Source organism: Schistocerca serialis, chromosome 9 (assembly GCF_023864345.2).
Source record: "Schistocerca serialis cubense isolate TAMUIC-IGC-003099 chromosome 9, iqSchSeri2.2, whole genome shotgun sequence".
Lineage (NCBI taxonomy): Eukaryota > Metazoa > Arthropoda > Insecta > Orthoptera > Acrididae > Schistocerca > Schistocerca serialis.
Window position 1 is genome coordinate 338,903,661 of NC_064646.1, and position 26,557 is coordinate 338,930,217.

Here is a 26,557-nt window from a genome sequence, read left to right on the forward strand (position 1 = left end):
GTATTTGAAAGTTTGTAAAGAAAATTGTGGGGTACACTTAACAAAGTTTAGGAAAATGGAGAAGTGAAAATATGTCATTTTTGGAAACCAAAAATCTCTTCTATTCTAGATTGTTGGAATGATCATAAATCTTCTGAACCATTGTCAGCCACGTTTAACACCAACACTGACAAGGCGACAAAGATTTCATGTGATACGAGTAATGTAGAAGTCTTAAGGACGTTATAATACACTTAATTTGTAGTCATTAGTACAGTAACAGTTTTCCTTCCCCAGTTTAAAAATCTGTTGAAATACACTTTTTATTATCCAAAATATCTATACATATATCAGGCAGGAAAACTCGGTCAAGTTTTGTGAAAAATCGTTGAAGCCTGTCTTCAGCTAACAAGACTGTCAAATTTCGTCCTTAGTCGTGAATGATAATGAAATTAAGGGAATATTTGTATCATTCACATTCGTGAAATTACAGAAAATAAGTATTGACGTGTTAAAGTAAAGTATCTGTCGTGCATACTCCTTACTGTTGTGGATAGAACGTTAAGGGGAAAATAATAATCATATTTTATTCTGAAAATTTTGTTTTATCGGGTGTTTTCGTCTAGGGATGCAACAGGTTTCCTGGCAAAAACATGGAAGTAATGATGACAGATCACAGCGTTACACAGTAGGCCAATTGGGGGTTTAAAGAAGACAGTTTTAAGTGCAGAGAACATTATCTCATGCACCGTGATACATGCTTCCTGGAATCGCCTCCTAGAGCTTTTGAGCGAAGTATGCGGGGAGAAATTCCGTGGAGCTTGGTAAAATGGCACAAATGAACACACAGACATAAAAATTGCATTAGCTCCTGTGCTGTGTGTGACTGCATCCGTTGGCAAATGATACCTACGCCAAAACATTTGATTTCGATTATCAGTACGGTGCGATTTTTTGGGGATTCGTTTCACATAATCAACAACAGATTAGCTATCAAACTGATATTTGTGAAGGAACAGAAAACTGATTGTCTCAGGAAAACAGCTGCACACACTTTAAGTGCTAACAAACACGCTATTGAGCGCACTAAACCCAAACAAACAATTAATACTGCAAAAAAGTCTGCGTTAAGCGGCGTGTAGTATCGGGAGTATGCTGGAATGCCTTGAATTCGTCTCGCTAGTAGTATAGTAGAAAAAGAAATAAAATTAATAACCATTTTTCCAGTTGGGGATCCAGACGAGGAAATTTATTTCATATCGTTCCATTAATTTCATTCATAGAGTTGAGAAAAATCTGTTAGGGAGATTGTAAATTCTCTTGTACGTCTTGCATAAAGGAGATCTATTTTATATAGTACACTAAGTTTTGCATGGTATAGCTAAATTTAGAATGAAAATTAAAAGCCCTCTCACTCTCTGAAATCATGAATTGTGACTCAAACGAGAGGTAGTCGTCTACATTATAAGTCGTAAGTCTATAGGTAATTTTCATTATTTTGTCTGTATATTTTTTATTGTGGTTGAACATGAATAGCGTACAAAAGCGCTGTGGACTACATTAAGAGCCGCTCCGTGCCGCGTATGAACCATACGGCCAATAGCCGTTTAGTTTGTTGTTTCTACATCAACTATTCCGGTTCACATAATCTGCATTTGTGTTTGCTACTTTATAATTATGTAATTCAGAGTGTAACTCAGCTACAATTATTGCTTTGTACTTTTGTTACAGGGATGAGAAAGCCGTCGCTGCCAACATAGCTCTCCATGTAAGTAGCTAACTTGAGTAGCTTCTTAACGTTCTAGGAGACAGTACGACCTTAGAAACCACGTGCTTCACATTTTATAAGAGTTCAGTCTTTTGAGAAGGAAACATAGGGACTTTCAGACTGCTGAGCTGACACTTGAGACGCTAAGAAAAAAAAAAAAAAAAAAAAAACATGTACCTTTTTGCAAACTAGATATTCAGAAACAGTGCCATTACGTGATACCACCACTTTTCACCTGTTACAGAGTAAAGGCGCGCAGGATGACTCTTGGACAAGCTGTGACAGTACGATGTGTGTTCTATCTCTGCTTTTACTGAAAATTTTTTCTCTGATTCTCCTTGTGTATAATTCCTCAACAATATTAGTTATTCAAGACGACCACTCTTCATTTCTAGTTGTTTATTCTTTTTTCTTATTTGTTTCATTTTGCTTCAGGAAATATATGCAAAGATTTTTCTTGAGTTGCGTACACATCATCGTTAGTTTTGTATTTATTAGGTGAAACAATCGAATATATCACATCTATTCTTTTGAAAAAAGTGGCATCTAAGTGCAAAATATCAAACAAAAGATATTTATCTCAGTCATCGACGCACCTGAATGTGCAATGCATGTTTTATAAGCTTTAAAGAAAACTGCTCTTTTGCGATTTCTTAGGAGAGTAAAACTATTTGACACGGAGTGAAACGATTCACTATTACATCAACAGTGCTTTCTGGTCGCGTTTATTCATGGCATTACCAAACAAAACCAAAAGATTCATGATTTTTTCAGTGTGGAAATGCATGTACTTTCTTCATATTTGCCGGTTTTGTGAATAACTTAGAAATTATAAAAGTCCTATTAGTACCAATAACGCTTATTAAACATTCTCTTTCAGCGAAATACAGTAACTGAACCCAGAACCAACTATCCTAGCGCATTTTTAAATGAACACAATCCGATTTTTCAGGCCCACAATATGAGCTTTAGATACTTCATACAATTTCATAGAACAGTTTCAGTTATCTATGTAGTATTCAGACCTGTCATCTAATGTACAAAAGTCAACGTTTAGATTAAAAACGTTTGAAGTTATAGCTGTCGTGGCGAAGTACATTTTAGAAACATTAAGCGCCCTGCTATCGATGTACAGAATTCTGTGAGAAACAGATAATACATAATCATCAATATTAAGAGCTATTTAAATCGCTGGACTAAAGGAAACGCAGTAAAAAATGTTTTGGAGATTTATAAGGATAATTAGAGACAAGTTTTAATACAATGTTACAGTATTTTGCGTTGCAAACTGCTACAGACATAAATAACCAGTAAATATAATGAACTCCGCTTATTCAATAAATGTCGTACGGAATGAATTGAAATATCGAAGAACTTATTGGAAATATGGCTTAAAATATTTTACATTCTTGTTTACATTAAATAACAAAGACAAAATTCTTATTTCAAAAAGAGACAGTTAGGCATGAAAGAAGTTCTTTTAAAATGGAATCGTGATTTCTTCGAATGTTTGATTGCTGTTAGACACAAAACTGCCCACTAGCACTGATAATAACCTTAGGCTCGTAATAAATTCTTGTGTGTCAAATTCCTTGCTGTCAACACGGATAATCTGATTCGTCACATTTGTAGTTTTCGTAATATCAACTTGCATAATAACGACAAGCTTCCTGATTAAATTAATAAGCACAGATTGATGATTCCAGAAATCGGTCTTTTATTTGGGTTTTGAATAATATATCCAAAATTAATATTTTTTTACTCGTAAATGAGCAATGAAAGCATTATGTAAGATACATTAAAAATATCTTGCAATGGATCTTTCAATAGATTTATAATTTATAATGCTTATGAAACAATTTTTTTGTTCATTGTTCGCAGCTAACAGTGAAACTCAATCTCACACACAATCGAAAGTAGGAATGCGTGGGAGAACACACAAAAGTAATTTGTACAGGTTGCTTAACTTCCATTTCAGAGTTTCAAAAAGAAATCCAGTAGCCTTGCGCAAAAACTTTTTAGTAAAGTTCCGGCACACAGAAAAGTGATGGAATCTCTCATTAATAGAAAAATGAAGTGTTGGAGAGTAGTTTATCTGCCGCACTTTGTAGATTATCTGGATTACCGGCAAATGAAGTAGGGGTGATGCTCTTTGCAAGAGCATGTACATCCTTTTGCTAAAATGAGTGTTTACGCTAACCTGAAGTGTGTTCCTGTCATTAGTATCTGCAGAACATCATGTATGCATCTAACATTTACAATAACTTTTAGAGAAAGCGAATCAAATGACTGGATTTTTAGCTAATAAGCGTACTTGCGAAAGAAGATCGCATACAAGATTCTGGGTTTTTCTATTCCTGAATGCTGCCTGAGTGTTTTAAATCTACACCAAGGTGAACTCAGGGAAGGAATCGAATTAAATTTAGTGAGATGCTGCTCGTGCTGTTAACAGGCCCTATAAAAGCGTTATAGAGATATTCAGATATCTTACATGGAAATCGTTGAAAGACGGCGCTATTCTTGCTGAATTCTATTGGGGAACTGTATAGCTAAGAACAGTACAGACAGAGTAAGGAAGACTATGGGGGTAATCAGACGTATCAAAAGCTATATTTCAACGGTATGTACTTTAAAGAAACAAAAACGGGGCTAATTAATAACGGTAAGATGAATGCACTGCCAGGCACTGAACAGTACCGAGCACAATACATAGTACTTAAAGAAGTACCACCTACTACCAAGATATGTTACGTTTCAGTTGACATAATCCAGTTACATCTTCATCATTATTGGTATGTCATATATTTACGAGAGAATTTATCTGTTCATTATTACATCTAATAATGAAACTGAATTTTACGCAAATACGAAACAAACGAAGAATAATGGAAGAATACACGAAAATAATCATTATTATACCACTTGGAAATAAGTACAACGCAAACACTTCTTGCCATAAATAAGAATTTATAAAAAATATCTGGCTGCTGTATTTCTTCTAGTAACTTAATCCACAGACAGTGAGCTCAGTCACCAGTATCATGGGTAAACGAGTTATTATATTATTATAAGATTAAAATGATACAGTCGACACATCGAAAAGAAAATAGTGTTAATTGGAAATAAGTCACAATTTAACTGTTGAATATTGTACCCATTACAGATAAAGACAATGAGTGGATGAAAGGCAAAAAAAAAAAAAAAAAAAAAAAAAAAGGAACAGAATTCAAATGACCTTGAGTTATTCTGATAAACTAACAGTTCTGTAAAACCAAGTTTCTGCTGTGTCTGAAGCTGAGAATTAACAAACAGTATATTTTACCAGTTATGACTTACAGCAGTGAGACAGTGACTTTCAGCGCGAAAACCGTTTTAAAGTTGAAGATTGCTCAACGAGCAGTATAGGGAAGAACGTTAGAATTTACTTAATCAAATAAATGGATGAGAGAACAGACTGAAGCAGAAGAGGATAATGTAAATGAGCTGGAAGTGTTGTACAGGATGGACGAAGAAAGTTCTCTGCTGAATTACGAGATATGAGAGAAAACGACACGAAGATGAATTGATAATATTATAAATCATGCAAGAGCAGCATATTAGGCATTTACACGCTGCCTGTTAAGTCAAAAGATACATAAGTACGTGTAAACTCTTGACTAAGCTTTCGCAATAGTGACATGGTTTGAAGAAGACAATGACTTATTGAAATCGTTATTCTAGTGTTGTATATGCCGACCAAGACTGGGCAAAAGGTATTATAGACACAAATTGACTGATATTACTTCTGGAACTGGGTTTGTCTCAGATGTGCAGTGTGTTCAATAGTGTATAGTTGGGAAATGCTGGAAGATCTGCATATGAAAGACTGACAGCTTACTGTCAACGTAAACAAGTGGAATTCAATGATCGTAAATGAACCGCAAGAACTTATAGTATTTTATTTTATCATTTCCAGTCTAACACTGGAATCTGTCATGCCCTTCAGTTATGTTCGAGAATCGATCCAGAACGCTTAAGGTGGAAGGACCACAGGAATCTGCGAGGAAAGCATATGTTGTCCTAGAGTTCATTAGAAGAATTTGTGGAGGCCCTATTCTCCTGCCAAGGATGTGCCTTCGAAAATTATCGCCTGACCGATTCTTCAACATGCACCTGTGTTTACAAGCTACTCTACAGTGTCTGGCGGACGGTATTTCTATTTCTGCTAGCAGCACGTTTTTCCTCCTTCCCCATTCAATTCGCGAGTTGCGTGTAGAAAAAACAATAATCGGTAAATCTCCGTATTAGTTATAATTTACTCATTCTGTTCATTTAGTAGTATGTATGAAGTAGGAGGTAATTGTTGCTCGAATCTTCCCAGGACGTACTCTCTCAGAATTTCATCAGTAAGCCACGCAGTGATGCATATCGCCTATCTTGTAGCGTCTGCAACGGAAGTCCGCTGAGCATTCCGTTAAGGCTCTCGCGCCCATTAAGCGGTCACGTGACAAAACACTCCGCTATTCGTTAGATCTTCTCTACTCCATCTATGTGCTGCGGGTCCCAGACTGATGGTCAGACTCAGAACCTTGTCGAACAAGTGTTTTGTAAGCCACTTACGTGCTGGATGAATTACATTTCCTTAAGAATCGTTGAATGTATGTCAACCTCATATCGGTCTCTCCTACAGGTTGTTTCATAAGGTCATGACACTGTAGATCGCTCCGGATTCTACCATAGTTCTGTTTTCAGTGGTTTGTCGCTAATAGTGTAGTCGAGCTGTACTGAATCCTTCCACATATTTATGTGCAATTCCTTAAATTTATTTGCGTTCAGGGTCAACAGGCAGGCCCTGCACCAATAATCGATACTCTGCAGGACTCGCTTCAAATCTGTACAGTGTTGTGAGCTGCTTCCGTATAAACAGTCGCAAGCATCCGCAAACAGCCACGTGGAGCTTCCAACGGTATCCGCTAAATCACTGTCCCTGTTTTATCACACTTCCTTGGGGTATTCCTGAAATTACTCTTATAACCGTCGATTCCGTTAAGAGCGACGTATTGAGTTTTACCTATAAGGAATTCCTGAGTCGAATCACAAGTTTTGTTCTTTAGCCTGAGACATGACCATATCTCACAACAATGAGGTGAACTCTGCTACCATGTGAATTTACTACCTACAGCCGCATGTGTGTTTCAATTTCCATGAGAATTACCGCCAGTGTTTTGATTATGTTACTTATGTTACTAATCACAGTTGTTGCCACCACTGTAAATACTCTCTCCGCTTTTGTAATAACGGCTTCCGTGCTCATACCTAATTTGAATTTGTAACGGAAAAATTCGAAATATCTGAAGGCATGTTTCTACTACTGAAAGATGATTATTCAATGTCACACCACTCGCGTAAGAGTGACGCTAGTAGCACCACTGTGAGGATACAAATCAGATTTGCTTTAAAAACACGCTGTAACGGTCATGAGCGTTAGTTACCTTTGAGACTGGACGTCGTGAGTTGATGTTAGTCAAGAATGCCTTCAAGACGACAAAGACGTCATTATCCTCACATCACCGAGTTTGAATGGGGTCGCGTACTAGGGCTACGAGAAGCTGGATGTCCCTTCTGCGATGTTGCAGGAAGACTTGCAAGAATGTAGACACTGTACATGATTGCTGCCTGCGATTGTCATGAGAATGTACGGTCGCAAGAAGACCAAGTTCCGGATAGCCACCTGACGACGTGGGGCTTTGGCGCATCGTACTGCATCTGCAGCAGCAATCAGAGATGCAGTTGGCATCAGTGGCACAACGAACTGTTACAAATCACTTACTTCGAGGACAGCTCCGACCCAGACGTCCTGTAGCGTGCATTCCACTGACCCCAAATCAATGCCATTTGCGACTTCAGTGGTGTCAAGCGAGAGCTCTTTGGATGCAGGGTCGAGATGTGTTGCGTTTTTTTGATGAAAGCCGTTTCGGCCCAGATACCAGTGATGGTCGTGTGTTGGTTAGAAGGAGGCAAATTGGCTCCAACCAACATGCCTGCGTGCTAGACACACTGCACATACACTTGTAAGTATGTAAGTTTGGTCTGGTGTGTGACTTCGTATGACGGCGGGAGCACTTTCGTGGTTATCCCAAGCACCCTGACAGCAAATTTGTGCGTCAATCTGGTGATTCGACCACTTATGCTGCCATTCATGAATAGCATTCCAGGGACTGTTTTCCAGCAGAATAACGCTCGCCCACATACCACTATTGTAACCCAACATGCTCTACAGAGTGTCGAAATGTTGCTTTGGCCTGCTCGATCACCAGATCTGTCTCCAATCGTGCACATATGAGACACCTTGGAACGACAACTCCAGCGTCATCCCACAACCTGTATTAACCGTCCCTGTATTGTCCCTTCAGGTGCAACAGACATCGAACTCCATCCCACAAACTGAGATTCGGCACCTGTAAAACACAAAGCATGCACGTTTGCATACTTTCATTCAACATTCTGGCGGTTACAAGGGCATTTCATATTTGCAATGGCTCATCTGGCTCTTACATCAACCTGTAATCTTGCAGTTTTACTTAAATATGTTACCTAGACAAATATTTTCCATGAAAGTCATTTTTTCTCTATATTAACTATTTTTTGGTGTTGGAATTTTTTTCCCTTCAGTATACAAGGTGGTCCATTGACGAAATAAGCGTCAAACGAAAAGACTACAAAGAACTGAACTTGTCTAGCTTGAAGGGGAAAACCAGATGGCGCTATGGTTGGCCCGCTAGATGGCGCTGCCACAGATCAAACGGATATCAACTGCATTTTTTTTAATAGGAACCCCCAGTTTTTATTATATATTCGTGTAGTACGTAAAGCAATATGAATGTTTTAGTTGGACCACTTTTTTCTCTTTGTGATGGATGGTGCTGTAGTAGTCACAAACGTATAAGTACGTGGTATCACGTAACATTCCGCCAGTGCGGACGGTATTTGCTTCGTGATACATTACCCGTGTTAAAATGGATCGTTTACCAATTGCGGAAACGGTCGATGTCGTGTTGATGTGTGGCTATTGAGATCAAAATGCCCAACGGGCATGTGCTATGTGTGCTGCTCGGTATCCCGGACGACATCATCCAAGTGTCCGGACCGTTCGCCGAATAGTTACGTTATTTAAGGAAACAGGAGGTGTTCAGCCACATGTGAAACGTCAGCCACGACCTGCAACAAATGATGATGCCCAAGGAGGTGTTTTAGCTGCTATCGCCGCTAATCCCCACATCAGTAGCAGACAAATTGCGCGAGAATCGGGAATCTCAAAAACGTCTGTGTTGAGAATGCTACATCAACATCGATTGCACTCGTACCATTTTTCTATACACCAGGAATTGCATGGCGACGACTTTGAACGTCGTGTTCAGTTGTGCCACTGGGCACAAGAGAAATTACGGGACGATGACAGACTTTTTGCACGTGTTCTATTTAGCGACGAAGCGTCATTCAGCTACAGCGGTAACGTAAACCGGCATAATATGCACTATTGGGCAACGGAAAATCCACGATGGCTGCGATAAGTGGAACATCAGCGACCTTGGCGGGTTAATGTATGGTGCGGCATTATAGGAGGAAAGATAATTGGCCCCCATTTTATCGATGGCAATCTAAATGGTGCAGTGGATGCTGATTTCCTACGTAGTGTTCTACCGATGTTACTACAAGATGTTTCACTGCATGACAGAATGGCGATGTGCCAACATGATAGATGTTCGGCACATAGCTCGCGTGAGGTTGAAGCGGTATTGAATAGCATGAAATATGGATTGGTCGTCGAAGCACCATGCCATGGCCCGCACGTTCACTGGATTTGACGTCCCCATATTTCTTTCTGTGGGGAAAGTTGAAGGATATTTGCTATCGTGATACACCGACAACGCCTGACAACATGCGTCAGCGCATTGTCAGTGCATGTGCGAACATTACGGAAGGCGAACTACTCGCTATTGAGAGGAATGACGTTACACGTATTGCCAAATGCATTGAGGTTGAAGGACATCATTTTGAGCATTTATTGCATTAATGTGGTATTTACAGGTAATCACGCTGTAACAGCTTGCGTTCTCAGAAATGATAAGTTCACAAAGGTACATGTATCACATTGGAACAACCGAAATAAAATGTTCAAACGTACCTACGTGCCGTATTTTAATTTAGAAAACCTACCTGTTACCGACTGTTGGTCTAAAATTGTGAGCTATATGTTTGTGACTATTACAGCGCCATCTATCACAAAGCGAAGAAGGTGGTGTAACTAAAGCATTCATATTTCTTTACGTACTACACGAATATGAAGTAAAAATGGGGGTTCATATTTTAAAAAACGCAGTTGATATCCGTTTGACCTATGGCAGTGCCATCTATCGGGTCAACCATAGTGCCTTCTGGTTTTCCCCTTCAAGCTAGACAAGTTTCGTTCTTTGTAGTTTGTTCGTTTGACGCTTATTTCGTGAGATATTTGGCCCGGTCACGGTCAATGGACCACCCTGTTTATCAAGTTTTGTACCTGTGTTTTCTTAACAGGTTTTAAAGTAGGACGTAATTCAACAGGACTTCATTATTTAGAACGTCTATCTGTGCACAATTATTCTGGCGTGCAAGACTTAAGGACGGTAGTAACTTTCACATGATGTGTCACCGCCAAGTGAAATAGCTCGATGGAACTTGGACCATACGTAGAAAGAACTGCTCAGTATAGTAAGATGATAACTGAAAAAAATGTGCAGTGGGACAAGCAGTAATATTGCTTTTATTCAAAGATAATAATAAGTTCAACGCGATTCATAATTATCCCCTGGATATTACAAAATACGGGTATTATCAACACAGCCAGCAGTGCATGCTCCGCAACATGTTCCCATGGTGGACACAAGGCTGACAAGTTCTTGTGGTTCCATTCCTCCACCAGACAACTGCTAGATTCTCGTTAGTGCATCTGGACACGTGCTGTAGTACGTCCCCCCCCCCCTCCCCCCCAAACACGTCCCACACGCGCTCTATGGGATTATTTAAGACAGTGAAACGGCCAGACCAGTCCATTCGCCAAATGTCCTCTCATTCCAAGGGCTCCTCCACCTGCGCTGTTCGATGTAGTCTCGCTAGTTATCCATGAAAATGAAGCAGGGCGAATACACCCTGAAAAGACGCACATGGGGAAGGACTGCCGTCTCACAATAACGCTGATCGATGAACTCACCGAGTTCAAAGATTTGGAGTTCGGGACGCCCACGCAACAATATGCCTCTCCACCTCACAGCACCTGGACCTCGAAAACGATCGTTTTCGACAGTGTTCGTGAGCGCATTAAGTGTTCCCACCTCTCACTCATGTGATGGTACGTCCAATTGTTATGGTATGGGGGGGGGGGGGGGGTATAATGTTACATGTGGCTACTGAGCTCCAAATCTTTGTAGACGGTACACTCACTGGGCAGAATTATTGTGACACTGCACTACTTACCCAAGTGCGTCTTTCCAGGGGTGCATTCGGTCCTGTCTTCATATGTGTGGGTAATAATGCGCGACCGCGTCGAACAGCGCAGGTTAGTTAGTTACTTAGTGGGTTAGTTACGTGCTTCATTGATCAATAGCATGGAAAACCGTTATGATGTGGAACGTGTCAAAACACAAGAAATGCGCACAGGAAACAAGTTCTATTTTTTTCTTTATTTTTTTGTTTACATTATAGTGTTATACCTAAATATTTCTATTATCTATCCCATTCCCTTAAATGACACAAAATGCATATATTATATCTCTTGATTTATTTATTCATATTCAAGAATTCATCTATGGTATAGAAGGAGTTGTCAAGGAGGTATGATTTCAATTTGTATTTGAAACTATTACTGCTGTCTGTCACACATTTTATTTCATCTGGTAATTTATCAAAAGTTTTATAGCAGCTTAATTTACCCGTTTCTGTGCCAAAGATAGGTTAAGTAAAGGATAGTGTAAGTCTTTCTTTTTTCTGGTTTTGTAATCATGAATTTGATTTTAAACTGGTCCGTGTTGTTTAGAAAAAATTTCATTACTGAGCAAATTTACTGTGAATCAGTTGTAAGAATTCCTAAACTTTCAAACAGATGCCTACAAGATGTGTGACTATGAACCCCACACATTATTCTAACTACTTTCTTTTGAGCAGTGAATACCTTTTGCCTAAGTATTGAGTTGCCCCAGAATATTATCCCGTATGACATCAGAGAGTGGAAGTATGCAAAGTATGTTAGCTTACTAATTTCTACATCCTCAAATTGGCAATTATTCTGATTGCAAAAGTTGCTGACCCTAGTAGCTTTAGGAGATCCAAAATATGAATTTTCCAATTAAGATTCTCATCTGTATGTACACCCAAATACTTAGTGTGCTCTACCCTGGCTACTGACTTCTTTTGATGTGTTATGTTTATTGAAGGAATTATACTTTTTGCAGCAGAAAATTGGATGTACTGTGTTTTTTCAAAGTTCAGAGTAAGCCCATTCGCAGAAAACCAATTAATAACTTTTCCAAAGACCTTATTTGTAATATTTTCTATCGGACTTTCTTTTATGCATTAATAATTATGCTTGTATCATCAGCAAACAGTGTCAGTTCAGCATCTTGTTTCACATTAGAATGGAGGTCGTTCATATATATCAGGAACAGGAGGGGACCCATGATCGAACCTTGTGGAACACCTAATGTAATTTCACCCCAGTTAGATGAAGTGGCAAACTCCTTTGATTCACTTGAAGCATATAAAGAGACTTTTTGCTTCCTGTTCTGTAGATATGACTTAAACCACTCATATGCTGTTCCATTTATACCATAGAATTGTAATTTCTCTAACATAATGTCGTTCTGGGAACGAGAGGATACTCGGCGAAAGGTCTGGCTTGCCCGTTCCTCCTGCTTAATCTCACCGAGCACGTGTGGGATGCGTCGACGAGACCCGTTGCAGCACATACGACCATCCTGTAGTAGTTAACAGCACGGAAACGGCCCGACACAGGGTCTCCTGATCAACTTTGCGGCCAGTATGGGAGCGCGTTGCAGAGCATGCATTGTCGTTCCAGGTGATCACACACCCTGTTAGGTACCGTTCGTAATGTCTAGGGAATCATCATGAATCGCGGTGGCACCAATGTAATTAAAAACTTCGAATAAAAGTGTAATGTCTGTTCGTTTCATTGCTCATTTCTTTCAGCTACTCTCCATGCTAGTAGTGTAGCAGTTTTTTTTCACTTTACTCGTGTGGCCCAAGTTTCATCGGTCTATGTCTCTTCGACAGTGACATATCATGCGAAAGGTAGTTTTGTCCACAACTTTTGCACGCCACTGCATTTGTAAGTTCGTGCGTGTTTACTATTCAGACTGTTATTTTCTCCCCATTATGTGTTCCTGATACTTCTGCATCGTATGTTTATAAATACTTGATAGTAGCATAAGGTAAAAACTGTAATAGCAAAAGTACATTTTTACTGGTGTAAGCGAATAAAACCAGACAATTGTGAGTAGAGCTCGTGATCTGAGGGTACAAAATTAATACTATATGTTGTTGTTGTTGTGGTCTTCAGTCCAGGGACTGGTTTGATGCAGCTCTCCATGATACTCTATCCTCCGGAAGCTTCTTCATCTCCCAGTACCTACTGCAACCTACACCCTTCGCAATCTGCTTAGTGTATTCATCTCTTGGCCTCCCTCTACGATTTTTACCCTCCACGCTGCCCTCCCGTACTAAATTGGTGATCCCTTGATGCCTCAGAATATGCCCTACCAACCGATCGCTTCTTCTAGTCAAGTTGTGCCACAAAGTTCTCTTCTCTCCAATTCTATCCAATACCTCCTCATTAGTTATGTGATCTTCCCATCTAATCTTCAGCATTTTTCTGCAGCACCACATTTCGAAAGGTTCTATTCTTTTCTTGTCTAAACTATTTATTGTCCACGTTTCACTTCCATACATGGCTACATTCCATATAAATACTTTCTGAAACGACTTCTTGACACTTAAATCTATACTCGATGTTAACAAATTTCTCTTCATCAGGAACGCTTTCCTTGCCATTGCCAGTCTACATTTTATATCCTCTCTACTTCGACCGTCATCAGTTATTTTGCTCCCAAATAGCAAAACTCATCTATTACTTTTAATTCTCATTTCCTGATCTAATTCCCTCAGCATCTCCGACTTAATTCGACTACATTCCATTATCTTCATTTTGCTTTTGTTGACGTTCATCTTTTATCCTCCTTTCAAGACACTGTCCATTCCGTTCAGCTGCTCTTCCAGGTCGTTTGCTGTCTCTAACAGAATTACAATGTCATCAGCGAACCTCAAAGTTTTTATTTCTTCTCCATAGATTTTAATTCCTCCTCCGAATTTTTGTTTTGTTTCCTTTACTGCTTGCTCAATATACAGGTTGAATAGCATCGCGTAGAGGCTACAACCCTGTCTCACTCCCTTCCCAACCACTGCTTCCCTTTCATGCCCCTCAACTGTTATAACTGCCATCTGGTTTCTGTACAAATTGTAAATACCCTTTAGCTCCCTGTATTTTACCCCTGTCACCTTCAGAATTTGAAAGAGAGTATTCTAGTCAACATTGTCAAAAGCTTTCTGTAAGTCTATAAATGCTAGGAACGTAGGTTTGCCTTTGCTTAATCTGTTTTCTAACATAAGTCGTAGGGTCAGTTTTGCCTCACGTGTTCCAACATTTCTACGGAATCCAAACTGGTCATCCCCGAGGTAGGCTTCTGCCAGTTTTCCAATTCGTCTGTAAAGAATTCGTGTTAGTATTTTACAGCAGTGGCTTCTTAAACTGATAGTTCGGTAATATTCACAGCTGTCAACACCTGCTTTCTTTGGGATTGGAATTCTATATATAGATAGTCTATCTGTAGGCTCTGATGAGTGAGTTTGCGGGTTTCAAAGTGTGTGACATAAATGGTCGTATCTTTTGATGGCATTGACTTAGCTTATTTTTTTCTCCTCCGAGGGATCGATCACCTTTGTTTTTCTTATATATTTGGACTTCATACGTCTACCCGCTCCTGAGAAAAAGGGACGGACACACAGGCGGACAACGGAGTGATCGTATATAAAGGTTCCGGTTTTACTAACTGAGGTACGGAACTCTAAAAAGTGAGGAACTTTCCACAATTCATAGAGGCTCTGGAAACAAGCTAAAAGTAAGAGATTGTAGCACACATTCAATATTACAACCACGAGATTCACGAGATCGGTTATAGACGACTCGTTTGAGGTCTCCGGTTAGAGACATCCTCGAAATAAGACTGTTGTCTTGCGGGGACTTTTGAGCTGCAAACAGCCTACTGCATGTTCCTAATACGATGTTATCAGTACCCTCCGTTGTATTGAACGCAGCAAATAACTGTTGCTCCTGAGTCGGTCGTATGCTTATGTGCTGCATCGTTATTCCACGCAGGATACTTAAAATAGAAAACATACTACAACTGAAAGCCATAGTGGCTGTTTCTGTGGCAACACATCCTGCAGTAATCTACCTTATCTGACTAACGGATATTTTTAAAGAATGTGACAAGATTTTTTCATCTCTGCCTTCTCTGCACCGTAGAGAGCATCTTCACGATATACCCAAAGTGCCGACGATTAAGAGCTACATCTGATGTTGCGGTATTGGCTAGACTCCGAGCGATAGGTGATCGATGCAACGTCGTTGCTGTTGCTCACTCAATCATAGCTCAAATTTCGTTGATGGATCACTTAATGTTTTCACTGCCGTCATCTCTGCCACTGTCGCTTTCTTTCGTGTACATCCGCTATGCCCTACAGCTAATCACACGGCACCGTAACTGGATGCGTAGAAGCAAAGGAAACCACATCATCTCATGGAGACATGATCTAGACTCTCGTTCTGCAGTACTCTCCATTGATTTTTAAAACGGCCATTCTGTGCAGATTTTATTCCTTAAATGAGCAAATAGATCTTTAGAGTAACTTGATTGTCGTGTGGAAGTTAACGAAACAACGAAAAATGATAAGACGTTCATGTTGTGACACTTAAGCGATCTAGGCATTGTTGGAGTGCCCGTTACCTGAAAATTTGTGATATTATGTTCGTCTAACAATGTAAGTCGTTGAAAAAGCGTTTCACTGGAAAAGTCGTTATCATAAACACAACGGTAGATCCATCGAAGCCAGCCGCTGTGGTGGAACGGTTCTAGGCGCTTCAGTTCTAAGTCTAAGAGAGTGATGACCTCAGATGTTAAGTCCCATAGTGCTTAGAGCCATTTGAACCACTTGATCCACAGAAAAAAAAATCCCACGAGTATCAGATAAGAAAACGAGTAGTTTAAAATCAAATTATGTTTTCCTAGTTGCAGAAGTCCGAATGTAATCCATACATATTATAAAATTGGATGTAGCCTATGTATGCATGTACAAGTATGTCCCATATTTCGTCCTAAACCACTGGACTGGTTGCAACTAAACTTAGTGTACATATCACTTACTGCCGGAAAAGAAACGCTGTGGAGGTAAGTAGGATATACCTAACAAAGGAGTAGGAGTGGGTGTGAAAAATAAATGTAGCCCAGGACGCGCGAATACCTAGATTGACTCATCCAGTATTTGAGAAAGAGAGCACTTGCAACAAATTTTGCACATAATTTCATACCTTTACGAAATATTTTCTCGCTGACAATCGCTACAATATAATGAAAGGATAAAAGTTTACTGTTTACTACATATTCTCTATTCATGGAACAAAACTACTGCGTGAGGCACGATGTTTTAATTTTTTTCTTCTGTACAAACAATTCTACTCGTGACACGTTTTGTAGACAATATTCATATACTACTGAATATAACTGCAAAATTATATTATTGTACGACACATTGTTCAGGACGTATGACGTAATAAAACACCGAGATAAGTGAAAACTGGCGCATCATACTTGATGTCTAAATTTGTTAATGCTTTGCTTCTAAATCCATTCACAACATATTTCGCAGACAGTATCCACATAAGCCGCTGAATGTATCTTCAAAATTATACAATTTTGGACACGTAGTTCAGGAGTATGACGTCATATACAGTGAGCTGCGTGAAAACGATACTGTGGGGTGAAATTCGCTAGCGATACGGGTAAATTTGTGTGCAAATATTTTTCAAATATTATAAATATATGTGAAATATACGTGACGTTTGAGTACGCGGGCAGGGCCCTGGTAAAAAATTCCTCCTGAACCCAAGGATCGACTTTAACCAAACATGGTACACGTAATACTTACTGTCTGGAAAGAAATACTATGGAAATAAGAAGCAGCAGCCTTCTTCAGGGTGACAATTATTGAACTATATGAAAAAAAATTAATTAGTTATAAACCAACGCGTGCACACACTTTATTCAACACGTAAACGTCACTACAGATATTCGGATTTAAGCTGTGACATGTTCGATATGCCTGTCATCATTGGCGATGATGTGGTGCAGACGAATAGCGAAATTCTGCATTACCTGCTGAATTATCGGAACATCGATGACCTCCTGAATTGCTGTTTTCAGTTCAGCAATGGTTTTGGGATTATTGCTGTACACATTGTCTTTAATATAGCCCCACAGCAAGGAGTCGCATGCATTCAGATCCGGAGAAAATGGCGGCCAATCGAGGGCCATGCCAATGTCCTCTGAGTACCCCAGAGCCAGAATGCGGCCCCTAAGGTGCTCTCCAGGACATCAAACACTTTCGTGCCTCGATGGGGTAGCACTACGTCTTGCGTAAACCACATCTTGCCAAAATCAGAGTCACTTTGGATAATGAGGATGAAATCATCCTCCAGAACCTTCACGTACCGTTCGTAGTTACCGTGCCATCAAGGAATATCGCACCGATCATTCCGTGATTGGACATTACACACCACACAGTCACCCGCTTAAGGTGAAGAGACTTCTCGATCGCGAAATGCGGATTCTCAGTCTCCCAAATGCGCCAATTTTGCTTACTGACGAACCCATCCAAATGAAAGTGGGCCGGATGTCATCAGCTTGAACTCGGTAGCAAACTTTCTTCGAGCCCCATCTGGGCTATTGTTGCTCGCGTAGTTGGCCTTCACGAACGCTATACGCTCAGGCACATTGTACCGACATTTTCAGTGTAAATGTCCGACAGCAAGGCGCGTGCGCATGCGCATACTAATTCCCATTATGCCCCGCGGCCAGCCGTTCTGTTTGAACGTCCTAACGTAAACCGTTCAGACGTTATGACGATTTTATTTCATGTAGTTCAATAGCTGTCACCCTGTATTTGGCTACAGGTGATAACATGGAGAGAGACGGGGGTAGGAGGAGATGATGATGATGATTTATGGCGGAGGGCGCTAGACAGCTAGGTCATCAGCGCCCTTGCATTAATGTTATACCGAAGAAGATTTTCACAATCTATGAAGGACATCAATAAACTGGAAAACTACATTTGATCCCACCACCGGAAACGTAAAGCAAACCCAAAAAAGTGAGGTTCAGGAAAGCCCATAATAAAACCCGAGAGAGACATAACGGGATAACTAAATAAAATCATGGAGAAAATACCGATAAGGATGCTGTTAAAAAAGGGACAAATAACAGTGGCTGGGTGACGATTTAGAAATAATGCGTGACCCAGTCACTCTGTGACACATTAAGATCTCACACCAAGTATTCTGGGAAGAATTCCGGACACCACACAAAATTTTAAGACACTAAAAACACTCGCCTTGTTATGTTAAAATAGAGGGAAGATCCTGTGGGAGACCCAGTTCAACCCTCAGATCGTCATATAAAACACACTCAGTTAAAAGATGTCGTACTGACAGCTGTGTCCCGCGTCTCTGACATACTGGGGGCTCCTCACGACTTAAGAGGAAGCAATATGTCAATGGACGCAGATCACAGATGGGGGAGGGGGGGGGGGGGAGGGGGGAGGAGATGGACAGATAAGGGAAGGATAATGGACAGAGATGGAAGAGGAGAAGATGTGCGGAGAGAGGAGGAGATGGACAGAGAAAGATAGAGGAGGAGCTGTACAGAGACTGGTGCGAGGACGAGATGGACAATGAGAGGGAAAGAGAAGCTAACAGAAGATTGGAGTAAACACATATACCGACTACGTCGCCGTTTTGATTTATATTCAGAAAGATGTTTGGAATTCTGTTATTGTTCATTCTGTCAATACGTTCTTCCCATTTTTTAATGTGCGGGATTCTACATAAAAGTGTAGAAAATGTTCAGTTCCTTCTACATATTGTTTCCATTTTTATCCAAGAGTATTTACTGCCAGAGATCTTAAAAGGCTTACCATAACAGCTTCTAAGTTCATCTTGCCTAATACATTAAATGTCGAGTCCTCGCTGCCATATTTTCTTTCATGGACTGTCGCCGCCTTATAGAACGTAATTTGTGATTTCTGGTTTTCCCCCTTGAGATTTCGATCATTGTACCATATTTTCCTTTTAAATTTGTTTACGTTATTGTCCCTATCGTCTCGCGGTAAGATAGATTCTACTCTTAGCTGAAATTGGTTCCTTGTTATAGAAACGTTATTTTGTGTAACTATTTTAGTCCTCAAATGTTGTCTGCTTTGAAGCCAAAGGTCTTTCTTTTTCCAATAGGTATCTTCAGGTTTAAATCTTAATCTATATTTACGAACTTATTCAGTACGGAGGACGAAGCCTTTCGCGACAGCACTGTTGTATAAAACATTCTCGGACTTCTTGCCGCGTCAGTTGATGGTAAAACCTCGATCTTTCGATGATTACCTCCGCCGCCTTCGTTAGGGGCCACTGACTGTCAACGCTGCTGCTATGGTGGCCTTATATAGCCCATAGACGGCTTCTGATCGGTCGATAACTATGGAAAGGTGTCGCAGGTGGTGTCAACGTCTCCACAGGTCGCTTATTCAGTACTAATTATATGTTATTTCTGAACATCTAAAAATAATCACGACATCATCAAATAAATGGATATTTAAAATCATATTGACTATATTAAAATTATATGTCAGATTGCTTTGCCACTCCTCAACGATTTCGTCTATCTGTGGATTTGTCTGTTTCCAACTCTTACCTACATATTATTTTACTTACATGTTTGAGATATCTGTCGTAGCTTTACCTAAAATGTATATCTTCGTAAATCTGAAAATTCGCTACGCATATGTCTGCGAGTTTGAATCCGATTTTCTCAAGACTTTCATGATGCACTGAAACATTTTGACGTCCGCTTGAGAGACACCGGGGATACAACATAATGTATTATTGTACGATTTATAAACTGAAACAGCAGCCATCAACAAGTGCGGTTTAAAAAAGTTTATTTAAACTATTATCGGTTTGGGAATAGCTACAAATCCATAAATTCAGATGGCTCTTACACGTTTTTTTGGCTTGGGCCTCGTTTTGTAGTCGTTATTGGTTCTGTGCTGCGGTGTATATGTCTTTGCGACGCATTCTCCGTGTATTACTCTTTACATTTTAAAATTTTCGTATTTCGATATGTGCACTCTGTGAGTGCCGTTAAATTTTCGTAACGCTGACTATACATCATCCTTGGTTTTAAGGCAGCACATGTGTCTGGTATCTCTAAAACGTGGCCTAGCTTCACAGAAGTAACGATAGCATTAGTTTCCAAATGCTAAACTAGTAAGGACGTTAGGTTACAGATGTAATGTAAAGTATATGTTCACAGTGAAATATGACTTTGCTAAAGACATGGATTTAATTTAAAAATGCTTCTGGTACAGGTCTCATAATGTCTACTTTGGGCAGAATAGCGATAACGTATTATATTTAATCAAGTCACACGAGGATTAAAAAGTTTTGGTAAAGTGAGCTAACCGAGTTGTGACATCTCAAAGAATTGTCTCTTCGGCAGAATAAATGGCTTTCATTTGTCATTAGTTGGAAAATACCAATGTCTGAAGGGATGTATCTCTGCGAAGAAGACCATTAAATGAAAACAATACACATTTTCCATTTTGATGCAATCATTCCGGCTACAGTATTATAGTGTGAGGAGGACAGTTCTGTGTCATTTTGTGACACTACACGGGGGTCAACATTTGCAAACACGGAAGTGGTGATCCTTAATCCCGTCGATGACGGCATCCATTGTACGACAGAGGACGACACGGTAACCTAAACGTAGTAGCAAATAAAAATGGATCAAATGGCTCTGAACACTATGGGACTTAACTTCTGAGGTCATCAGTCCCCTAGAACTGAGAACTACTTAAACCTAACTAACCTAAGGACACCACACACATCAATGACCGACGCAGGATTCGAACCTGCGACCGTAGCGGTCGCGCGATTCCAGACTGTAGCGCCTAGAACCGCTCGGTCACCCCGGCCGGCAGTAGCAAATACCAGTGGCTCTTAGTCATTACGGTACTTCAGCAGGTAGCAGGCAAAAGTCAGCTCCGTCGTGTCGGTAACTGTTTCTTTCTTTAAATCCTCCAGGATTTTAAGCCGTTGTATATTTACTTTTCTTTCTTCCATTTGTGCACGTTTACCCTAAATTTCTTGAGTGCGCTATGCTGAATTGAGAATATTTGGATTTCTCACACATATTCTTCTCATGCTGACTAGTCCTGGAATTTTTCGCACATGAGCAATTAAACTTGCCGTCCTTCTGATGAAGATTTTCTGTGGAATTCCTTCCGCATCCACTCGTTTAATATATTTGAATGTAGTATTTTATCTGCGCGCTTAATCTGAGTATCATTCTATAACTTCTAATTCAGAAAACTCCAGTTGTTTCTTTCCGTTTTTCCAACGTTGAAGTTTCACCTACACTTAGTTTGTTCATTATAAAGCAATCTTTGGGGCGGTACATTTCTTTTGGTGACGAAAATATTCTTTTCCCTCGGATGTCTGCTCCGTGTATCTAATTCGCGTTGTCGATCGCGTGCAATCCAGTGTGCGTGTTGCGACAATTATTTCACTAGTTCTACACAATTTTTTACAATCTTGGCCTTCAGCAGTGAGCTGTACACGTTGGCTGTTTCCCTTGCTTCAGCGAGACGAATGTTAAAGCGCTTTGATGGTTGTTAAAACCTCTTGATGTTATTTCATTATGCGAGTTTGTAATGTAAATTAATCATCTGTTTTAGTGCTTTTTCTCTGTTCTCTGCAGAATCACAAACATCTTAATGCGTACGTGAAATCATCGGAAGCTTTCCTAAAACAACATGCATCCCGAAAGTACCTTCATTTCTCTTATTTTGCATTTCACTACTAAACGTTTCATTTCGCGTTTTTTGTTTACCTGTGATAATTATCATCTACATACATTCAATTTCTCTTTCTACTCCTTGTTGAGAATTCTGGTCAGGTCTTATAGAAATATAGTAGAAGCTCGGATAGTAAAAGATTCGAAAGCGAATCAGTATCGACTTTGTTGACAGAACTACCCCAGCAATCGCCTGAATTAATTTAGGGGAACAATGGACTTCGGGCTGACGAACGACGATTTGCACTCTGCTCGCGGGTAAAAGCCCAGCGTTTCAAAAACCGTGTTAAAGCGCGTTTTTTTCTTTTTTTTTTTTAACTGTGAGGAGTATACTTCTGTGCTCTTTTAGGTCCATAGATTCTGAACACTATGGTGAGGAATCAGCTCCATTTCCTTACTAAGGCCCCAAAAAATGTTTTACTAACTACGAATGCGTGACATGATTACTGAGTGTGCTGCTATGCAGGGTGTGAGGCAGTACAGTTTTCCATCACTGTCAGATAAGCATTTTGAGCCCTCGGTGCCGTGGGTAGCGAGCAATTAAAAGAAAGAAAGAAAAAATATGTCACTGTCTCTATCCTCCTGAGTTTAAATTATGCTATATTTTTGTGCTCCCATCACTGAATAAGGATTCAGTGTAAGTGCAGAACTCGGAACGATCCCGCGAGGCCTTAGGAGTGACGTGGGAACCGGCGCCGGCGGGGAGAGGAAAGCCGCCGCTGTAGCAGCGCGCCAGCTGGTTGCGATGTTGCAAGCTTCTGCTGGACATGTCGCTGGCGCGCCGCCTAACCTGTTGCCGCCCCACTCCGTCTTCTTACGTATCCCCTTTCCTATCCGCGAGTGCGTTCACATCACCGAGGTGTCATCTACGCTGGCGAGGTGCGAAGCGAAACAAGATTAGACGACGAGGCTATTACGTAGCCTGTGAGTTGGGTCCGGCTAGTTCGTAATGCCCATCTGGTTAGTTGTAGAAACAAACGACGGCTTACGACAGTAAGACTATGTTATACAAATTTATCTTTCTAATGTAAGTAAATTGCAGTTTTACATACAACATGTAGTCTCGAATAATCGTCTTGACTTTCTCATAAAAAACGATGGGAAAATACGTCACTACGGCAGAACCGAATGCAAGAAACGTGGTTTGGTTCCTGTTAACTGCTCTAATAACATCTTCTCTCACAAACTCTGCATTAAGAACCTTCATCACCTGACTTCTATACTAGTCGATTAACATATTCTGGAACATTTTCACCTGCTCATTTATTAATTCAGTCTCTAAACCTCGAGTAACTCCACTGTTGTTAATACATCCCTGATATGGCTTTTCACATTATCGCACGCGTTGAAAATTATCTGGACTCCTGTCCTTCTGCAAAGATTTGCAGCTTGGTATGAGATTGTGCCTGAAAACGAATCCACACAAATATTTTCTTTCCTTCGGGTTACCTTCCATTAAGAACGTGGGTGCACTCAACGACTGTGATATGACTTTCAAATGATAGAGCACAGCAGTCAGTCGTCCTTTTCTTGCAGGTTTTATTCGGCAAATGTAGACTTCGGCTAGTGCCTAGCCATTGTCAGTGCACCATTTGATCGTGTCAGTGCAAGTTCTAGTATGTCAGTTCCCTGTTATTTGGGCTTTTGTCACAGTCCTTTCAAGGTTAATAATCTCCATCAAAATTTTCAATCAAATAGCCAAAGCAACAACAAGAATTTATTGACACCATAATGCTTCCTCAATAGTAGCCAAACACAAGAGACAATAGCGAGTAACTTAATTCGATTGTGACTGCACAATCCCAACGAATAAAAGCAGCAATACTCAAAAATTTTAAAAGCAGATAATGAATGTACACTAAAACAAGAAAGCTATACACAATTGCAGTGTACAAAATGTGCAATGTCCAGTAATCATTAAAATATTGAAAGCACAAAATAAATGTAGACTATTACATTGAATGCAAATAAAGCAGAGAACCAAATAAAATTAGTCAATAGAATAGATGGGAAGTTCCGTATCAGTTAACAGAGCCCACAACTCTGATGAATTATACACTGTGAATGAATCAGAATTACCACTGCGCCTGAGATATGTCTAATAGGCTGGTACTCAGATACGTATGCAGTGGAAAGACAAAGCCAATTTAATCAGTGAGCGTCGTTAAGTAAATCTACAACCATACTTATAGCTTCTGCTCAAAGTAAGTCCCATAAACATGTACCAACAGATTAAATTAATGCGGTCAAAGTCACACAGAGCCATTGCCTATATTCACTGTACAATTCTGCGCTCCACTTGCCATAAACACAGCACAGTCCGAGCCACAGACAGGCTTACAGCATACCGCCGGGCCTGGAGATTGTTGCACGCTAAACAGGTACATACACACATCTCAAGCCTAACCTGAGTTCTCACACACTAGTAAGCGCACAGCACAGACTTGTTTGTTGAAACCACGCCGGATGTGTCGTACTTGCTTCCGTCACACAGCACGTTCATCTTTCCAGCTGTCTGCCCAAGTGTATCTATGAATGCTTCTTGTTCTACTATTCCGCTATGAGTTTTGGTGGTCAACGAAGTTTCTCTGTGATACTCGACATTCTGTACGTAGTGCATAGCGGCCTCCCACCCCACCCCCTGGACGGTGCTGACGTGGCAGCGCCCTCGTGTAGCAGCAGCTCTGTTCGCGCAGCGCTTCAAACTGCCAAGGAGTGTCAAGTCTAGTGACAGCACAATTACTAAATTGATGATTCCTCGATGTCTCTGATTTTTCTTATCAACCGTTCCCTTCTTTAATCAAGTTGTACTACAAATTTCCTTTTCTCCAGTTCTATTGAGTACCTCCTCGTTAATTCCGCAACATATCTATCTAAGCTTCAGCATTCTTTCTACAGAACCACATTTCAAAAGCTTCTATTCTCTTTTCGTCTGAACTGCTTATCGTCCACCTTTCAGTTTCGTACAAGGCTACACTCCGGACAAACACATTCAGAAAAGATTTGCTAACACTTAAATTTGTATTAGTATTTAACAGAATATTCTTTACCTGACATGCTTTCGTTGCTTTGTGTTATATCCTCTCTACTTCGGCCATCATCACGTATTATAGTGCCCAAATAGCAAAACCCATCTACCACTTTTAGTGTCTCATTAGCTTATCTGATTCCCTGAGCATTGCCTGACTTAATTCAACTTTATTACATTACCCTTGTTTTCCTCTTGTTGATTTCATCTTATATCGTCCTTTCAATACCTTCACTGTCTATGACAGAATTACTAAGTCATCGGCAAGCCTGAAATCTTGTTTTTCTTCCCCTGAACTTTGATTCCTTCTCCAAATTTTTCTTTGGTTACCCTTGCTGCTTGCTCATTGTACAGATTGACTAACATCGGCGATACGCTATACCTCTGCCTCACTCCCTTTTTAACTGCTACTACCTTTTCATGCGCTCTGCTTCATGTGACTGCTATCTCTTTTCAGTACAGTTTGTAAATAACACTTCATTTCCCGCATTTTACCGCTGGTACCTTCAGAATTTCAGAGAATGTATTCTAACCAACCAACACTGTCAAGAGCTTTCTCTAAGTCTACAAATGCTATAAATATAGGTTTGCCTTTCCTTAGCCTATCTTCTAAGTAGTAGGACCAGTATAGCCTCACATGTTCCTACATTTCTCGGGAACGCAAACTCATCTTCTCCGACATCGACTTCTACTAGTTTTTCCATTCTCGGCAAATAATTCGTATCAATATTTTGCAACCATGACTTATTAAATTGATAGTTCGGTAACATTCACATATGTCAGCACCTTCTTTCTTTGGTATTGCAATTATTGCATTTGTCTTGAGGTCTGAGGGTATTTCTCGTATTAAACATAACTTTTGCACCAGGTGCAGTAATTTTGTCATGGCTGTCTCTCTCAAGGATCTCAATAATTCTGAGCGAATGTCGTCTAGACCAGGGGTCTGTTTCGATTTAGGTCTTCCAGTGCTGTGTCAAAGCCTTTTCGCAGTATCATCTCGTATTCATCTATTTCCTCTTTCCTGTACATAACATTGTCTTCAAATTCATTTTCCTTCTGTACCCCCACGAAATATTCCTTCACCGTTTCAGTTTTCCCTTCTTTGCATAGTAGTGTTTTTCTGTCTGAGCTCTTGATATTCATTCAGCTGCTTCTCTTTTCTTCAATGTTCTTTAAGTTACTTGTAGGCGATATCTATGTTTCCCCTAGCTACAAATGCTTCTATACCCTTGCATTTGTCCTCTAGTCATTCCTGCTTAGCCATTTTGCACTATATGTCAATCACATTTTTAGACGTCTGCATTCCATTTCGCCTTCTTGATGAATTTTTGTATTTTCTTCTTTCGTCAGTTAAACTGAGTATCTTCTGTGCTATTCAAGGATTTCGAATTGGACTAGCATTTTTACCTATGTGATGCTTTGCTGTCCTCACTGTTTCCCCTCTGAAAACTACCCATTCGTCTTTTATTGTATTTCTTTCCACTGCCTCTGTCAGTCGTTTCCTAATGTTTTATTTGA

At 40.1% G+C, this 26,557-nt stretch overlaps 1 protein-coding gene across 1 annotated transcript in view; it reads left to right on the forward strand.

Annotated features, from left to right (window-relative positions):
• LOC126419604 (uncharacterized) overlaps window positions 1–26,557 on the forward strand; it is a 1,338,018-nt gene that overhangs the window by 364,045 nt on the left and 947,416 nt on the right. Inside the window, exon 4 of the mRNA XM_050086792.1 lies at window positions 1,711–1,747. Coding sequence (XP_049942749.1) covers window positions 1,711–1,747 — 37 coding nt within the window. The remainder of the gene's footprint in view (window positions 1–1,710; window positions 1,748–26,557) is intronic.